The sequence below is a fragment of the Perna viridis genome, chromosome 4, assembly GCF_037379345.1.
Source record: "Perna viridis isolate PV_CMFRI_1.1 ecotype Kerala chromosome 4, ASM3737934v1, whole genome shotgun sequence".
NCBI classification, from domain to species: Eukaryota; Metazoa; Mollusca; class Bivalvia; order Mytilida; family Mytilidae; genus Perna; species Perna viridis.
The window spans coordinates 1210122-1227957 of record NC_142448.1 but is presented as its reverse complement, the minus strand read 5'-3'; the positions used below and the strand labels follow the sequence as shown (position 1 = coordinate 1227957).

General features: G+C 32.0%; 2 protein-coding genes across 2 annotated transcripts in view; one reads left to right on the top strand and one right to left on the bottom strand.

Annotated features, from left to right (window-relative positions):
* The window catches only part of LOC148618378 (uncharacterized), a 30719-nt gene extending 28295 nt beyond the window's left edge, over positions 1 to 2424 (top strand). The window contains exons 8-9 of the mRNA XM_088577240.1: positions 338 to 502; positions 752 to 2424. Coding sequence (XP_088433366.1) covers positions 338 to 502; positions 752 to 906 — 320 coding nt within the window. The 3' untranslated portion in view covers positions 907 to 2424. The remainder of the gene's footprint in view (positions 1 to 337; positions 503 to 751) is intronic.
* Positions 2425 to 5280: 2856 nt separating this feature from the next.
* LOC148618377 (MAM and LDL-receptor class A domain-containing protein 2-like) overlaps positions 5281 to 17836 on the bottom strand; it is a 50013-nt gene continuing 37457 nt past the window's right edge. The window contains exons 39-46 of the mRNA XM_088577239.1: positions 16004 to 16179; positions 15278 to 15356; positions 14479 to 14592; positions 13326 to 13408; positions 10978 to 11101; positions 10113 to 10288; positions 7942 to 8034; positions 5281 to 7034 (exon numbers count right to left, since the gene is read on the bottom strand). Coding sequence (XP_088433365.1) covers positions 7014 to 7034; positions 7942 to 8034; positions 10113 to 10288; positions 10978 to 11101; positions 13326 to 13408; positions 14479 to 14592; positions 15278 to 15356; positions 16004 to 16179 — 866 coding nt within the window. The 3' untranslated portion in view covers positions 5281 to 7013. The remainder of the gene's footprint in view (positions 7035 to 7941; positions 8035 to 10112; positions 10289 to 10977; positions 11102 to 13325; positions 13409 to 14478; positions 14593 to 15277; positions 15357 to 16003; positions 16180 to 17836) is intronic.

Genomic DNA, 17836 nt, shown 5'->3' with positions numbered 1-17836 from the left:
TTTAAGTAACTTGTCATATTCACATACAAGTAACGGTGTATTAACTATGAATGCATGTATACAAAATATAGAATGTATCAATGCGCTCGGTATTTTACGGTAAATCCCTTATTTTGTCAATCTTACTAAAATACTGAATGGAACAACTGATAGAACTTTTTTTAAAATTAAATTGAGATACTGTATACAAGTGTTGGTCATCATGAGAGTAGATGTTTGACATAATAAGAATTAAACAAGGTTAGGCAACAGTAATTCATGTCATAATACGAATACAAATATTTCAAATTATGTTAATGATCAAATGAAATATTTTTCTCGATAATGTATTTAACAGGTTACTTTTCCAAGCGTACCAAGAGAGGTTGGGAACACCTAGTTTTGGTCAAAATCACTTCAGGAGAACATGGACCTGTAATTAGCTGGGGTGGCAGCATTAAGAAGCAATCGAAAAATATTCCTTTAAAACATGTCAGAAGTATTTCTGTGAGTCAATATGACGGTAGGTGTCTTTTAAATTTTAACAAACAAGAAAAAGTGTATTTTAAAATTCATTTGAATAAGTGAATTTCTGTTAACATTTAATTGGATAGTATTGTTGTGGGTGAAATAAAATGTTTTTGTCGTTTCATTTATCTTGTGTTTTGTATAAATTTAATAAGATTGATTCAAGTTTAATGTACCAATTGCTTACACATTTGTATTTGATGTGATGAAATGCTTACGTTAATTTATTATTTGTTTTCCTTAGGCAAATTCTTCTTGGATATTCAAGGCAAGACCAGAGACTATTCATTTAACACAAACAACAGAACAGTAATGGCCAATTTTATAGAATGGTTCAATCAGTTCAATAAGAAATCATCAACAATGTCAACCGCTGTCCAGTCTAGTGCTCTTTTCTGAAATCGGTTTTCTTAGACTGATGAGAAAGTCCTTTTTTACTTGAAAAATTAAAGGTGTATTTATATTTACAAAAATAATTACATGAAAACAGAAAATTAACGGTTGTAACTAACCTTAGAAACATGCTTTTTTTAGTTTTATTGTACACTCTAACTGCTATTATTCAAGTGTTTTTTTATCACAATACTTTGTAATTGGTATCATTTTTTCGTACTTTATTCCATCCATGTGTTATTTTATGTTCTGTAGATCTTTATAGATGGCCTATTCTATGTACTGTGATTTTTTTCAAATGCTCTTTTTTTCAATTAACAGAGTCTTAAAAAAAATACATAAAAGCATAAACAAACAAACAAAAATGTACAGTTATATTTTATTTTGGAGCTTGATACTTCGTTATACTTTGTAAAGCTCTCATATTAATAAAGGAGTAATACAGCAAACTTAGAGCTAATACATGTTATAACCAGTGCATTATAAACAGAAAAAAAGTAACAAACAAATTGCATCATTTTTATTTATAGTTTAAAAACTGGAACAAACTTTAGCTTATTGCAAACATTTCTAATCGACGATTCTTCCTCTCCGACTCTTGTTTAAAAAGAGATTTTTACTCGTATTTATAGTCCCAATTACTTTTAGAAGCTGTTCCAAGCATATTAAACCTATTATACTATACTTATGTATTCGATTTCATATTGTTTAAGTATTTCCCAGTTTTTAGTGGAGTCCGAGTTGCTCATTTGCTTTTGTTACTTTGTATGTATAATTTTAATTACTTTATGTTCTTTGTTGTGTATGTCTGTTTTCCATGTCTGGTCTTTGTCCCTGGATTACATTCTTTTGATTACCGCTATAACTTTGGTTCCCTTGATTATTCTTTCGTTCATAAATGTTTTGTATACTAAATTAATACACATAGACAAGTGTGTACCTATAACTGATGATTTCATATACACAAATTATGTGATTATTTTACATTTTTTTTTCTTTTTTTTTGTAATAATTTACAACCGTTTAGCTTCATTATAAAACATAAAATATTCCAAAATTATTCCCATTGTTAAATGTATTATTTCTAAATATCAAATATTTTCAAAATTGTTTTTGTTTTAGAGGCAAGGCATTTTAAGACAACACACACTTTTTGGTCGCTTAGTACTGTGGATATTTGCTTAATTTGACGCGCTGTACTAAATGGTATCATCTTTAGACTAATATTGTTCTGCTCTTTTATGATAGTTTTACAAAGACGGCACTAGTGAACAGTGTTTGATAGGGTGACAATTGATAGAAAATATTTTATTAAAATTAATTCTTCGTATATCAGACTGTCCTTTGCTATCATTTTACTCCTTTTATGTGGACAATGAAACAAGCAAACTTAATAATATTTTAAACCCCCCTTTTTTCCCCACCCATCTATATTTGTTTGATGTTTATACTGTTTTTGACTTTGTTGTAACACTGGGCACAAGTATATATTCTTTCTTCATTTAATAAAATGCTTTGTCTGAGTATCTTATTCCTGATCAATTGTTTCTAATTTTTATTGTTTTCACTGATGTAAAATGAAAAGACAGATCACCATTTTAGGAACAATATCGTAAGCTCTACGTCAAATGAAACAAAACAAAACTTAAGATGAAGCAAAGAAACGATAGCAAAACAAATGCATACTTACATTTAAGAAATGGAGACATAAATAAATAACTTTATCGAAACCTTTAAACATGAACCATCTTGAAACTATAACGCTTAGAAAAGCAACACAAAATATCACTATGCCACCATTGACGCCCATAAATAATACTTAATATTTCCGCGCCAAGATACGTAAACACGGATATGCATCTAGGCAAAACGTAGACTGAGAAAAAGTAATCAAGAGAACCAAGGTTATAGCGGTAATCAAAAAAATGTAATCCAGGGACAAAGACCAGACATGGAAAACAGACATAAACAACAAAGAACATAAAGTAACTAAAATTATACATACAAAGTAACAAAAGTAAATGAGCAACTCGGACTCCACTAAAAACTGGGAGCATGGACCAGGTGCACCGGTAGGGTAAGCGTCCTCTGCTTTTCTAGAAACACCCGCCGAGTTGCTCATAAAAAGTCAAGTCCGGGGTAGACAAACGAGGAAAGGAAAACTTTGACCCGTTGAATAAATCAGTTTTCATGGTGCTGATGGATACACCATATGTATCATGAGTTCATGATGACGACCATAAAACTTCTGTAATGATGACTTCAATCTTGTAGCAACATAACCCTGCTCCAGAAGCCTATTTGTTAGAGTTCTAGCGCGATACAAAAAGTCTGCGTAGTTTCGGCAAGCTCTGGCATAACGTATGAGTTGTGATATGAACACTCCATACGCAGGAGCCGAAGGGATGTTGCCACAGATGACAGGAAAGTTGACAATTCTGAATGAAAAGTCATCACGTACGTTTGTCGTAAAGTTTGGTCAATAGTTTTCCTTTACCATCGATTTCTAAGTGTAGGTCAAGATATGAGGCTGACTTTATAGTGTCTGTAGTATCTTTTATCTCAAGTTCTTTTGGGTAGATGCGATGTATCAAATCCCCGAAATTAGGATTGTTTAAAGATAACACGTCATCTATATAGCGGAAACTGAGATTAAAGGATCTAGCCAAACAATATTCTTTCTTTCTGATCAGATCAGCTATAAAGTCACCCTCATAAGAGAGAAAGAATAGGTCAGCTAGTAAAGGAGCACAATTTGTTCCCATTGGAATGCCGACCGTTTGTTGAAAAACACGTCCACCACACTGGACAAATATGTTGTTGATTAAAAATTCCAGCATTTTGTAAACATCTTCCTCTGTATATTTGGAAGATGATTTGGAATTATTTCTTACAAAGTATGAGGAATCTCTACCAAGAACTATATATTTGTATCTAGGTGTACCATCTTTTTTGGAAAAAACAACGATGTATAATGTTTTTAAGTCGGGATTTTAACTGAGTATGGGGAATAGAAGTATACAGTGTTGAAAAATCATAGGTTTTAATGCTATTATATTCAGATAATTGTCTTGAACTGATTGTCTCCAAAAGATCTTTTGAAAAAAACGTACTAAATATGAGACAAATTATTCATACTCTACATGGAATAAATACGACAGGACGGAACTTACAAATCAAGTTTGAACGTTTAATATGGTTCATACATAACGCAATGGTGTATAGGCTTTCCTATTATTTTTCACATACAAGTATTTTGTAACTAGTGAAAGGAGTAGAGCACAAAATACAAATCAAAAATTGCAACAAAAATGAAACAATTAAATCACGAGTTTGAATTCCAACAGTTGATGCGAAAAGACAATGCGAGATCGAAATCCGTGTAAAAAACATGGATTGGAGTTTTAGAAATGAAAGAATCATCCCAAGAAAGACATCAACACTTTTTTATTTTTTTAATTTTTAGTAATACTGTTGTAAAGAACTTGATTCTTTTTTATACGATGGAACTGGAATAAATAAAAACCACTGCTATAGAACATCTTCTAATGCTGTAAGACCAGGGAAAATTCCATGCAATAACTAAACAAAGTAAACAGACACCAACATAGTTGCTAGATAAATTCACGGAAAACTAAATATAAGAGCGTCACCCTTTGTACCCTGTAGCATCCTCTACATCAACTTGCTAAACACTACATTGAGAAGTATTTGATGTATGTGCTAAATGGTACAACTTATCAATAAGTTCAGTTTCCATGTCTGTAACTGCTAGTGGATATTATGTTTCCTATTTTTACATTGGATTCACCTCTTTTTAATTGACTTGTATCAAATGTTATAATTGCTAATTTATTGTCTGCAGAGGTTGGTGGGGATTGGGGTAGGAGCTTCATTAAACAAATTAATCCTCACTGCATCTTTTGGTCCTATCTAGACCGTCTTTTAAATCTAATATGTAACTTTGATTTTGAATTTTTATATATTTAGTGTGTAATAAGTTATCAAAGTCAAATAATTCCCACAGATTTTTTAACAATTAAAACAGCAGCATTAAGTTAGTATCAACACTTCATAATAATAAATCCTACCACACTTATGGAATCCAACAGTTTTAGAGATGCGACCACAAAGTAAGTGTGATGGACAGACTAGTGGGTGGCAGGATGAACAGACACATGCAGACCATTTGACATTATGATTTATCTCTGTCCCTTCATTGGGGTATAAGAGTACAAGTGGCATAACACCAAAAGAAAGACAGATGTATTAATATAATGCAATAGACTAGACAACACATCTTTTTTGAAATGAGGCGTTTTTGACTTTTTTCTGCTGCATTCAACTTAGAAAAGAATGTATTCAACGTTTAAACTATTTTTATTTTCACAACAATTGAGATATTTTTTTGTCTTTTTGATAATAATATTCAGACAAAATATTTTTAACTTTATGAAAGACAAAACAATCAAAAGTTAATTAGATATTAATTGATGACAAAGAAACTGCCTTAAACACCATAGTAATCAAAGTTATAATGGACTTCACAGAACCAACTGCCATCATTATATATTGATAAAAAGTCAAAAATGTTGCAAAGAATCCTATAAAAATTCATTAAAGCCTTAAAGACATATTACAAATATCTATAGAAAATTTCTTTATACATGAGGAAATCAGTGATCATTAATATACACGAGGAAATCAGTGATCATTAAATTACATAAATAATTACTCAAGACACTAGAGCATTGTAATAAGATTGATTTTCAATTAATAAAGAAGCTCTCACTTTGCAATCTAAAAAAAACATTACAATACATTTGTAATATACTTATATATAACCTTGGCCATTTATATTTGAATTGTTTAATAAAATCAATTATATTTTCTGACTAAAAACTATAAACTTGATCAGCAAACATGTGGTAATTTTACTCTGGATCATTTTTTCCTGTAGAGCTATGTGAAATTCACATGAAATTTGTATGCAAATTTCACATGAAAATCAATTAAAAAGGTTAAATTCACATGAACTATAAATGTCTGTGAATGTATTTGCATTTAAGTACTTCTTTATCATGATAAAAATGTTTTATATATGTTTGAGTCAAATAATATATTACCAACAAATTCTACAAAATTCCTGTCAAATCTAAGCATTTAACAGATGTGTTTATGTACATAAGAAGCCTGTTCCCAGTTTTTATTCAATTACAAAAAAAAAACTAAAAACATCCAAAAACGAAAAAGGAGATTCCATCCGTGTTGATAAACAGTGTAATAAAATACTTCAAACATTCATACATTTGTGAATAGAGAGCAATCAAAGGAACCAAGATTCTAGCAGAAATCAAAATGTAATCCAGGGACAAAGACCAGACATGGAAAACAGACAAACACGACAAAGAACATAAAGCAACTAAAATAATACATACAAAGTCACAAAATTAAAATGAGCAACTCAGACTCCACTAAAAACTGGAAGCATGAACCAAGTGCATTGGTAGTGTAAGTGTCCTCTGCTTTTCTAGAAACACCTGCCAAGTTGCTCATAAAAAAGTCAAGTCCGGGGTAGCAGAAAGAGGAAAGGAAAACCAGGACATGTTGAACAAATCAGTTTTCATGGTGCAGATAGATACACTGTTACGATTCATGAGTTCATGATGACGACCACAAAACTTCTTGTACAACATAACCCTATTCCAGAAGCCTAATTGTAAGGAGACTAGCATGATACAAAAAGTAGCGGCAAGCTCTGGCATAACATGAGTTGTGATATGAAAACTCCATACACAGGTGCTGAAAGGATGTTGCTACCGATGAATGGAAAGTTGACAATTCTGAATGAAAAGTCATCATGTTTGTCGTAAAGTTTGGTCAATAGTTTTCCTTTAGAATCAATCTCTATGTGTAAGCAGAGGTTTACCAAACATTTTCAGTCAATAGACAGACATATCAGAATTGTCATGAATATTTATGCACAGTTATTTAGTAAACATTTACATATTGCACTTTTATGTGAAAGAGACAAATTAAAATTATGCAATAAGAGAATGAGTCAAACTCCATAGAGTACAATCTTGTTGTATGATAATAGGTCAATATTGCTGTCATAAATCTACTGGTCCTGACTGAAAAAAAAAACAAACATGTGTTAATCTAGAGGTCTTAAAGGTTACAAAAAAATGTCATAACACAAAGTCAAGTACAATAAACCTAAATCATAAACTAGAATTATTGTGAGCCCACAACTGGATACTAGTATGTAGAATTTCAATTTAATATAAGCCCATCTTATTGAGGTGCAAAACAGCATAATATAAATTTGTATAAAACCTATTGGATAAAAATCTGAGTAGTATGTGCACAATGACATTCAGTAACTGCTCACCTGTCACGAGCACCTGAGTTTCCCGTCGTTTTAGTGGGCTTTGTGCTGTTCATTGTCTGTGTGTACTTTTTGGTTCTTACTACTTATGCTTTAAGTAATGTTAATAAGACTGGTATTATCTAAGCTGTATTTCTGAAGTTAAACTTTAACAGGAATATTGAATTACAAGGACTTGGTAAAAAAATGGTATAAAGCTAAATCACAAAATTCTAACTCTAATAAAAGAGTTTAATCACAGAATTTTGGTAATAGACTGATATTATATAAGGTTATATCCTCTAAGTATATCTTCGAAGTAAACAATGAAGAGAGTTGAATCACAGAGACTTGGTAAAAGACATGGTAATATCTAAGATCACCTAAGTCTAACTAAACCTAGAGAGTTGAATCACAGGAGTTTGGCTAGTACTATCTAAAGATATATCCGTAAAGATAAACTTTACTTGGAGAGCTAAATCAAAGGGATTTAGAAATAGACTGATATTACATAAAGTTAAACTACCTAGAGAGTCAAATGACAGGGATTCTGTAAAAGACTGGCATTATTTAAACCTATATCTGTAAAGTTAAACTACCGGGTGAGTAGAATCACAAGAATTTGGTAAAAGACTGACATTATTTAAAGTATACTCATAAAGTTAAACTACCTGGATAGTAGAATCACAGGGATTTGGTAAAAGACTGACATTATCTAAAGCTATATCTCCTCGATCTCCTCCTACTGTAGCCTCTATTACTATCTGAAAAGTTTTAAAATATTCATAAAAATGTAAACACATCCATATTTTGGGCAATTATGACCAAACTACAGGCTCAAGAGAGCCTGAATCGCCCACCTGGTTAACCATCTGCTTATTTGAAAAACTTGAAGAATGAGACGGGCTAAGTTAAAATCAACTAAATTGTCAAATGCAGGAAATGGTTTTAACAGCATTTTCATGACCTGAACCAGAATTTTGCTAAAAGCAACATTTTTTATTTTCAAAAACCTGTCTTCCTACCCCTAAGTTCCATTTTTAGTATAAGCAGCCATATCTATTCACAGATTTAAAATCACAAGTCATTTTGAGCACAACACAATAAAGAACTATTATGCTTATTTTCATGATCTTAAATGGTTTTAGAGAAAAAGATTTTCAAAGTTGCATAAGTAAAAAAAAAACAACAAAAAAACTGCTCAGGGGCCATGACTCCTACATCAGTCAATGAATGGTTTTGAAAATTTCGGCAAAGGTCCTTCTCATGACGCTTAACAATTTTACCCATGCCAGAAATTTGAGTTATTTGCAAAAAACTGCCATCTGACTCCTATGTTCTATTTTTAGTAATGATGGCCATGTTTTTACATGGATCAAAAATCCCAACGGTCATTTTGTGCAGAATACCCTAAGGAACAATCATGCCAAGTTTAAAACCTGTCAGTCAAGTAGTTTTCAGAGGAGAAGATTTTTTTAAATTTGTCCACAACAACAACGACAGACGCCAAGCGATGGCATAAGCTCACTTGGCCTTTGGTCAGGTGAGCTAATAAACAAGTATGACAATGATATCATTATATAAAACACATTGATTGTTTATTAAAGTCAGATAACTCTTGTTTAATTTATTCATCAAAATTTTACAAAACATTATGCAAATAATCAAATCACTCCTACAAATAAATGTATACAGCAATTTATTCAAAAGACCAGTACAGATACCTTTTCCAAAAAATAGAAATCAACTTCAAGTTCCAATAGCATGAGAAATTACAAACAACTATTGAAATTATTTTTCCTTTATTTCATTCTCCCTTCTACCAGGATATTTGACTACCAGGATATTTGCACACTCAAGAAACCATTTCATAGTTAATAAAATGCTTTACAGGTGCAACTTGATATGACTGCTAAGGTAGTCTACAAAACACTGAACAGTTGAAACACATATGAACACAACCAGCTCTAAATATGAAAAATGATGAATATTTGACAAGGTTCTGACCAGAAAGAAAGCAGGAAAGATTTCTGCAATTAAACCAGAAAAATAAGCAGTTAATGCAAAACTTGTCCATATTTGGCCTTTCAAGGTAAGAGTTGTAACACAACTAAAACTTGTCCATATTTGGCCCTTCAAGGTAAGAGTTGTAACACAACTAAAACTTGTCCATATTTGGCCCTTCAAGGTAAGAGTTGTAACACAACTAAAACTTGTCCATATTTGGCCCTTCAAGGTAAGAGTTGTAACACAACTAAAACCGTTCTTTTGTGCTATTGAATTTAGTAGTTGAATTTCATTATGATTTGTAAATTTTTACTCTTTAAGTCATTGCCTAGAAAACAAAAAAGTTTGTTTTTGATCCCTTTAGACTTCTAGTTCAATGGGTACTGTTATCACCCCAAAATCAATCCTGACTGGTGGTATGAAAACCTGAGATACAGTTGCATCAAGATTGACCACATATATCTAAGTCAAACAGGGAAAATGTCAAAGAGTAATCAAGGAACCAAGATTCTAGCCGAAATCAAAAGAATCAAGAGACACAGACCAGACATGGAAAACAGACAAACACAACAAAGAACATAAAATAAATACATTCAAAGTATCAAAAGTAAATGAGCAACTCGTACTCCACTAAAAACTCAAAAGTACACATAGATCAACATCAGACTCCAATAACTATAAACCAGACTACAGAATTATACTGGGACCCAGTCATATGATTTAGTTGTATTTAGACTGAACAATCATTGTTTGTCATCTGAGCCTAGTCAAAACCATAACCTGTTACATAGTGTATTATGTTTTTTTTACATTTTTGTAGTTTCTGTTGTAATACCTTAGAGTCTGGTAGTGTAGTAATTGTTATGGACTGGGCCAGCCATTGGTTACCTTGGTTACCATTTATACTCCATAGCTGTGTTTCTACTTGAGCAGATGATATAGATAAAACTTGTAATGTTCCAATATGATCACCATACATATGATACCAAAATGTCAAACATCTTGTGGAATCTACAAAAAAAGGTTAACACCATGAGTATATTATAGTGCTGACAAGATATCATTGATACTATTTACATGTCATACAAAGATTCTTTTTAAATACTAGGTACCAGAAAGTGTTTTTTTTATTTTAGCTACATTTTATATCTTATGCTATTGTCAAGCTATTCATGATAGAAACTGGTGTTTTATATATGTATTTTTTTTAATTTTGTAACTTTTTCAATGAATAATTGCTTTTCTTAATACCTTCTTGCTACAAGATTGAAGTCATCACTACAGAAGTTTTATGGTCGTCATCATGAACTCATGGATCGTTATGGTGTATCCATCAGCACCATGAAAACTGATGTATTCAACGGGTCATAGTTTTCCTTTCCTCCTTTGTCTACCCCGGACTTGACTTTTTATGAGCAACGCACCGGGTGTTTCTAGAAAAGCTACCGGTGCACCTGGTCCATGCTGTAAGTTTTTAGTGGAGTCCGAGATGCTCATTTACTTTTGTTACTTTGTATGTATGATTTTAGTTACTTTATGTTCTTTGTTGTGAATGTCTGTTTTCCATGTCTGGTCTTTGTACCTGGATTACATTCTTTTGATTAGCGCTATAACCTTGGTTCCCTTGATTACTCTTATAAACAGAAAAAGGTACCATGATAACAGAATTGTCATAAAGTTGTACACACTGGTTATGTTACCTGAGAACTGTACATTACTGATTAACCTGGCTGTGGACCCAATAGTTCTGCCAGTACATTCTAAATATATAAACATTCTACCAACACCAGCATATGTAGGTCCTGTGTCTTTTGTCTGAGTTCTCTGTTAGATACAGGAAGAATGATTTAATGAGAAACTAATGCTTATAGTGTTATGTTGTAAAGTAATTGAAAATAAGATAAAAAAAATGTACATTTCACAGTAAAAAATCATATAAAAAGTATAAATGTATATATATAATGGTCATATACACATATAATCATTTATAAAAGGACATTAATTGATAAAAAATTATGATAAAAGAGTAAGCCAACTCACAAAAGGATATCCTCTTTTTACTATAACTCTGAATATATCAATCCTAGAGTTGGTTTATCTCCTCTTTCAAATCTACATATCATGTCCAATCATCAAATTAAGTTCATTGACCATTTTTTAACACAGTAGGCAGAGTTGACCTTATTTGGATTGACTAACAGACAGATATGATAATTCCAATATCTCCTCCAATTTCTAAAGTACATAAACAGCTGCACAAAAGTAGTCTAAGTACAGTGTTAACTATTGTCAATCTAAGTACAGTAATACAATACAGTTAGTCTCAGTAGAGCATACAAAATAGTCAATCTAAGTTCAGTATATAATACAATCAACCTCAGTACCGGTCACAATAGAGTCAATCTCAGTACAGTGCTTAATAGAGTCAAGTTATGTACAGTGTACAATATAGTCAGTCTCAGTACAGTATACAATATAGTCAGTCTCAGTACAGTGTACAATATAGTCAGTCTCAGTACAGTGTACAATATAGTCAATCTAAGTACAGTGACAAAATCAGTAAGATTAATTGTGGCAGAGTGGAATTTAACCAGGAATTGACTGTGGATATAATATTCATTTAATGTTACCCTTTCTATATATTTATGTATTGTATTTTATTTATTATATGATATATGATTTGAGATTAATAGACGAATGGTTTATATGTTTATTAAAACTTACTCACATTTATATTAAAATGTATACATATTGTTACTTGTATCAGTGTAATTGACAATCATTTATTTTGACTGATTGATTTACCTATCAGCTGATGAGCTATTTATAGAACTCTTTATTTCTCTTTTATTTATTGGTCAATTCAGGTCACATGTACTTTAAAATTCTCTTTGGGGTTTCCTTTGGAATGTGAGTATTATTTTCTTTGAGTTTGCTGAGCTGGATGGCAGACATATTGATTTCCTTGAGATTTCTATAACTTAGTCTATAATTTCTGACTAGTATTTCAACATAAATCTACTTTGGAAGTTTAGTTGTATTGCTGAGTTTCTGGAACTTGTATTTGAGGTTTGTTTCTATATTTCTAGCACTTTATCCCACTAAAATAACTTTGTCTTAACTGAGCAGCTAGTATGAGGTTGAATGTTTAGTTTGAATTTGAGAATGAATTTGCAGTATGAAAATGAACTGAGTGAATGAGTAAAATCTATTTAAACCATTTAAAGAGACAAAATGATATAAAGGATTATAAATATTTAAAATAGTTAATAATTGAGCTATTAAACCAAAAGTTTCAAAAGAGACAAATCTTGAATGAATGTGATTTCTTATAAATAAATAGGATATAAATAATTGATTAAATGGTTAAATTTTAATATGTTAAATAATATTTTTATTTAATGATGTACTCAAAGTGTTTCGTGTTTGTAATGAATGTTATTATTGTTCCATGAACACATCAGTTATGAAACATATATTTGCTTCAGGTTTTGTATGATGTGTCATACTGTATTATACCAGACAGTTAACCTGACCTTTTCATCTATTTGAGAGGTAAGCAGTAAGTTGTGTTTTTATTATAATTTTTTGTGTTAACATACCATTTGTGGCAATGTTTGGAAAACTTATGTTTTGCTGTTATTTTAAATCTTGCATGTTGCATACAATTAATAGAGTATAAGAGATCTGTACAGAATACTATTATGTCAGAAGTTACAAAATTATATTGGTATGAGATTTATGTCAATCATGAATAATTATAATTCATACATGTAGACGCAAGATATATTGAGTCTTAGAGACAGACAAATACATGAAAACATAATCTATATTTTATTCTATCAATATTGTACAGGTTGACTGAATATGTTCTTTATTTAAAAAATAGAGTTATCTTTCTTTTCTCTGTACTTAAAGTATTTTATTGTATTACAGGGTCAATTAATTTTATTTGTAACAGATTCCAATCTGCCTTATCAATAAAAGAACCCTAAATCATCCATGTATATTTTGTGGATCCCAATATGGTTTCGCGTTTTAACCTTACCCTCCTTCTCATCCAATTGAAGTCATCATCAGTTAGGAAACATACAGGGTCATCTTTCTCAAATGTACATGTTCTCACTGAATCTAAAAGTGCAAAAATACCAATCTTAAATAAATACTGCTAATTTCAGTATGTATGCTGTACGTATGTTTCAAGGAGTAACTCTCTTCAGCAGCAATATCACCTTTTAAAAGTTCCTGTACAATTTGTGTCTTTTTTCAAAGTTAGAATTTGATCTGAATTCATTCATTATCAAATTTACAATAAAATGACGCAGTATTTCAAGACAGTTTGGTATATTCATTCAATAATTCTTATCTATACAATAAAATGAAAATTTTCAATATTGAACAAGACTTTAAGTGTCCTACAGTTACAATACCAGGTAAATGGAATACGGAAAACTGTCTGAAATGCAATTGCTTCTTGCATATTAAAGAAAGCATAATCAAGGGAACCAAGGTTATAGCGGTAATCAAAAGAATGTAATCCAGAGACAAAGACCAAACATGGAAAACAGACATACAAAACAAAGAACATAAAGTAACTAAAATCATACATACAAAGTAACAAAAGCAAATGAGCAACTCGGACTCCACTAAAAACTGAGAGCATGGACCAGGTGCACCGGTAGGGTAAGCATCCTCTGCTTCTCTAGAAACACCCGGTGCGTTGCTCATAAAAAGTCAAGTCCGGGGTAGACAAACGAGAAAAGGAAAACTATGACCCGTTGAATAAATCAATTTTCATGGTGCAGATGTATACACCATAACGATCCACGAGTTCATGATGACGACCATAAAACTTCTGTAATGATGACTTCAATCTTGTAGCAACATAACCCTGTTCCAGAAGCCTATTTGTTAGAGTTGGAAAGATTGGAAAGTCTTTATTCCTCATGTTTACCCTTTTAAAAGAATCTGTTTCAGTGATGCATAGTGCTGAAAGGTAGCATACTTGATGTCACCAGCACTGACCAGAAACTCTGAAATCAGACACTGACAAACATTAAATCTATACATTTAACAGTATAATGTAATAAGTTTTAAGTTTATTATTTGTCTTTTTTTCTTTGTCTATATTCTAAGAAAGTATAAGCATGTAGCTAAAATAATAAATAGCATCTACGCTCCTGATGACTATAAATGTTTACCAATATATTGACATTCAGGACCACCATAACCTGTCAGACAGTTACATGTGTGAGAATCTCCAGAAACACTACAGTATCCACCATTTCTACATGGGTTAATTGGCAAACAGGGAGCTGAAACAGTAAAAATATAAAACAACATTGTAAACAGGCAGCCAAAACAATAAAAATATGTAGTAACATTTCTATGAGAGTTGGTTTGTAAATAGGCAGCTAAAACAATAAAAATATGTAGTAACATTTCTATAAGGGTTGATCTGTAAACAGGCAGCCAAAACAATAAAAAACATGTAGTAACATTTCTATACGGGTTGATCTGTAAACAGGAAGCCAAAAAATAAAAATATGTAGTAACATTTCTATAAGGATTTATCTGTAAACAGGGAGCCAAAACAATAAAAATATGTAGTAACATTTCTATAAGGGTTGATTTGTAAACAGGGAGCCAAAACAATAAAAATATGTAGCAACATTTCTATAAGGGTTTATCTGTAAACAGGGAGCCAAAACAATAAAAATATGTAGTAACATTTCTATAAGGGTTGATTTTTAAACAGGGAGCCAAAACAACAAAAATATGTAGCAACATTTCTATAAGGGTTGATTTGTAAACAGGGAGCCAAAACAATAAAAATATACCGGGTATATCAAAATATAGAGCAACAAGTTTAATAACTTCTGAGTAAATAACTGATAGTATCCAAGTTAATTTTAAATGCTATGGCAAGTTAGAACAAATAAAAATAATATGTAATATTCATAAAAAAAATCCAAGGTAAGACTTTCGAGTGTTACGTACAGCAATCTGAAGAATAAAGTTTAACATTGTCTACAGCTATATCTCCTTTGTCCCCTCCTACTGATCCTTCCAATATGATCTACAATATATCAATATATTCAGGATTAACAATCTACATGTATATTCAGTAAATGGTGATCTTGACTTTTGATCTATTGATATTGAAAACAACCAGTGTAGTCCTCATCAATACAGCTTTATTCTGTGTTTTATTAAAGATTTATTAAATCCTTTCATAAAAAATTAGGTCGTGTAGAAATAACCAAAACTAGACTGACAGATAAGATAGACAGACAAAAAGTTGGAAAGTCTAAACGTGTGTCAGTGACAGTATGGGGTTGAATCCCCTTTAGATGGAAAATCTGTCAACATTGTGTAACATATGGGCAAATAAATAGTAGCCTGGATTCTCCTCCTCCCCTTTTTTGTATACTCAGCATTTGCTATAATGAGGAATTTAGAACACCTTACCTTAGATTTGGGGTCATTTTGTACACTAAACATGTGTTCTTACAAGAAACTGAGAACACCTTACGATAGGTTTGGGATCAGTTTGTACACTCAGCATGTGTTCTTACAAGGAATTGAGAACATCTTACCTTGAATTTGAGGTCAGTTTATACACTCAGCATGTGTTCTAACAAAATTTGAGAACACTTTACCTTAGATTTGGGGTCAGTTTGTACACTCAGCATGTGTTCTAACATGGAATTGAGAACATTTTACCTTAGATTTGGGATCAGTTTGTACACTCAGCATTTGTTCTAACCACATATTGCCTTGGTTCCCTGATAATGACCATAGCTCTGTTTCAGTACCATCTGAATCCATAGTTAAAACTTTCAGTGTTCCTATATTTTCTCCATACATATGGTAAGACAAGGTAAGACATCTCTTTTTATCTAATGGAAGAAAATAAACATGCTTTTTTTAATGAGAGATATAATAGTGTCAGCAGTAAGGGAGTGTTAATTTAGGTTTCACACTACCACCAAACTATGTAGAAGAAAGCTGAAGTATAATATGTCTCTGAAACCTTGGCACTTGCTGAGTTTATACTTATAGATTTATCTGATTTGTCAGTTAAAACCAATGCTGACCTGAGTTTATACCTATGGATTTATCAGATTTGTCAGTTAAAACCAATGCTAAACCACCTGACTGTTCTTGCAAAAACTCTCAATTCAAATATGGTCCTTCCAGTCGCGTCGTTAGAGGAGATTTGCCCTTCATCGAAAACGAATCTCTGCGCAATATCCTTTCTTAAGGTCCCAAGCACCATGAAACATGCTCCATAAATTGGAATTATAACTATAAAGTTCTTATGGATGCCCTGGAGGACTACACAAGAAAATGGATAAAACGAGAACAAGAAGACATTGATTCTCTGTCAGAGTGGTTAAAGGCTGTGAGGATTTAATTTTGAAATGAATTAAAGTTTTAAGTAGGTCAATGAGTGCCAATGTTACATCAGTTTTCAAAGACCCGATGTAGCAAAAATGTTGTCTACTATACATGACAAATATGTTGTTGTTCCAGCAGACAAAGCCCAAAACAACATTCCAAAGAAGAGATTGTGGAAAACCATAAATCTGTGCTATATTTAAAAGTAATAAGTTTTGAAAGAGGTTTGGTGGCACATTTTGCAGACCCATCTATGTAACGTTGTTTGTATGGATTCTTGTGGAATCCAGTACATAGACAGTAAATCACAATCATTGTCCTTGTTAGAGAGACCAAAAGAGGATAGCACAGATTTATGGTTTTCCACAATCTCTTCTTTGGAGAGTGTGGTAGCAGTATAGGTCTTATCACTGCTATTATTTTTTATGTCTACCTCTGATAATAAACACTGGACGTAAAACGTTTTGCAGACAAAACAATATTGTTTTGGGCTTTGTCTGCTGGAATGACAACATATTTGTCATGTATAGTAGAAAATGTTTTTGCGACATCAGGGTTTTGAAAAATGATGTAACATTGGCACTCATTGACCTACTTAAAACTTTCTTGTTTCTAGAAAAGCAGAGGACGCTTACCCTACCGGTGCACCTGGTCCATGCTCCTAGTTTTTAGTGGAGTCTGAGTTGCTCATTTACTTTTGTTACTTTGTATGTATGATTTTAGTTACTTAATGTTCTTTGTTGTGTATGTCTGTTTTCCATGTCTGGTCTTTGTCCCTGGAATACATTCTTTTGATTACCGCTTTAACCTTGGTTCCCTTGATTACTCTTTCATTTGTTTCAAAATTAAAGACCTCACAGCCTTTAACCACTCTGACAGAGAATCGATGTCTTTTTTCTTTTTTTCAAGATCCATTTTCTTGTGTAGTCCTCCAGGGCATCCATAAGAACTTTACAGTTATAATTCCAATTTATGGAGTGTGCTTCACGGTACTTGGGACCTTTAGAAAGGATATTATGCAGAAATTCATTTTCGATGATGGTTAAATCTCCCGTAACGACGTGACTGGAAGGACCAAAATTGAATGGAGTGTTTTTACAAGAACAGTCAGATGGTTTAGTCTTGAAGTTGACAATCTCGAGGTTCTGTAATAGC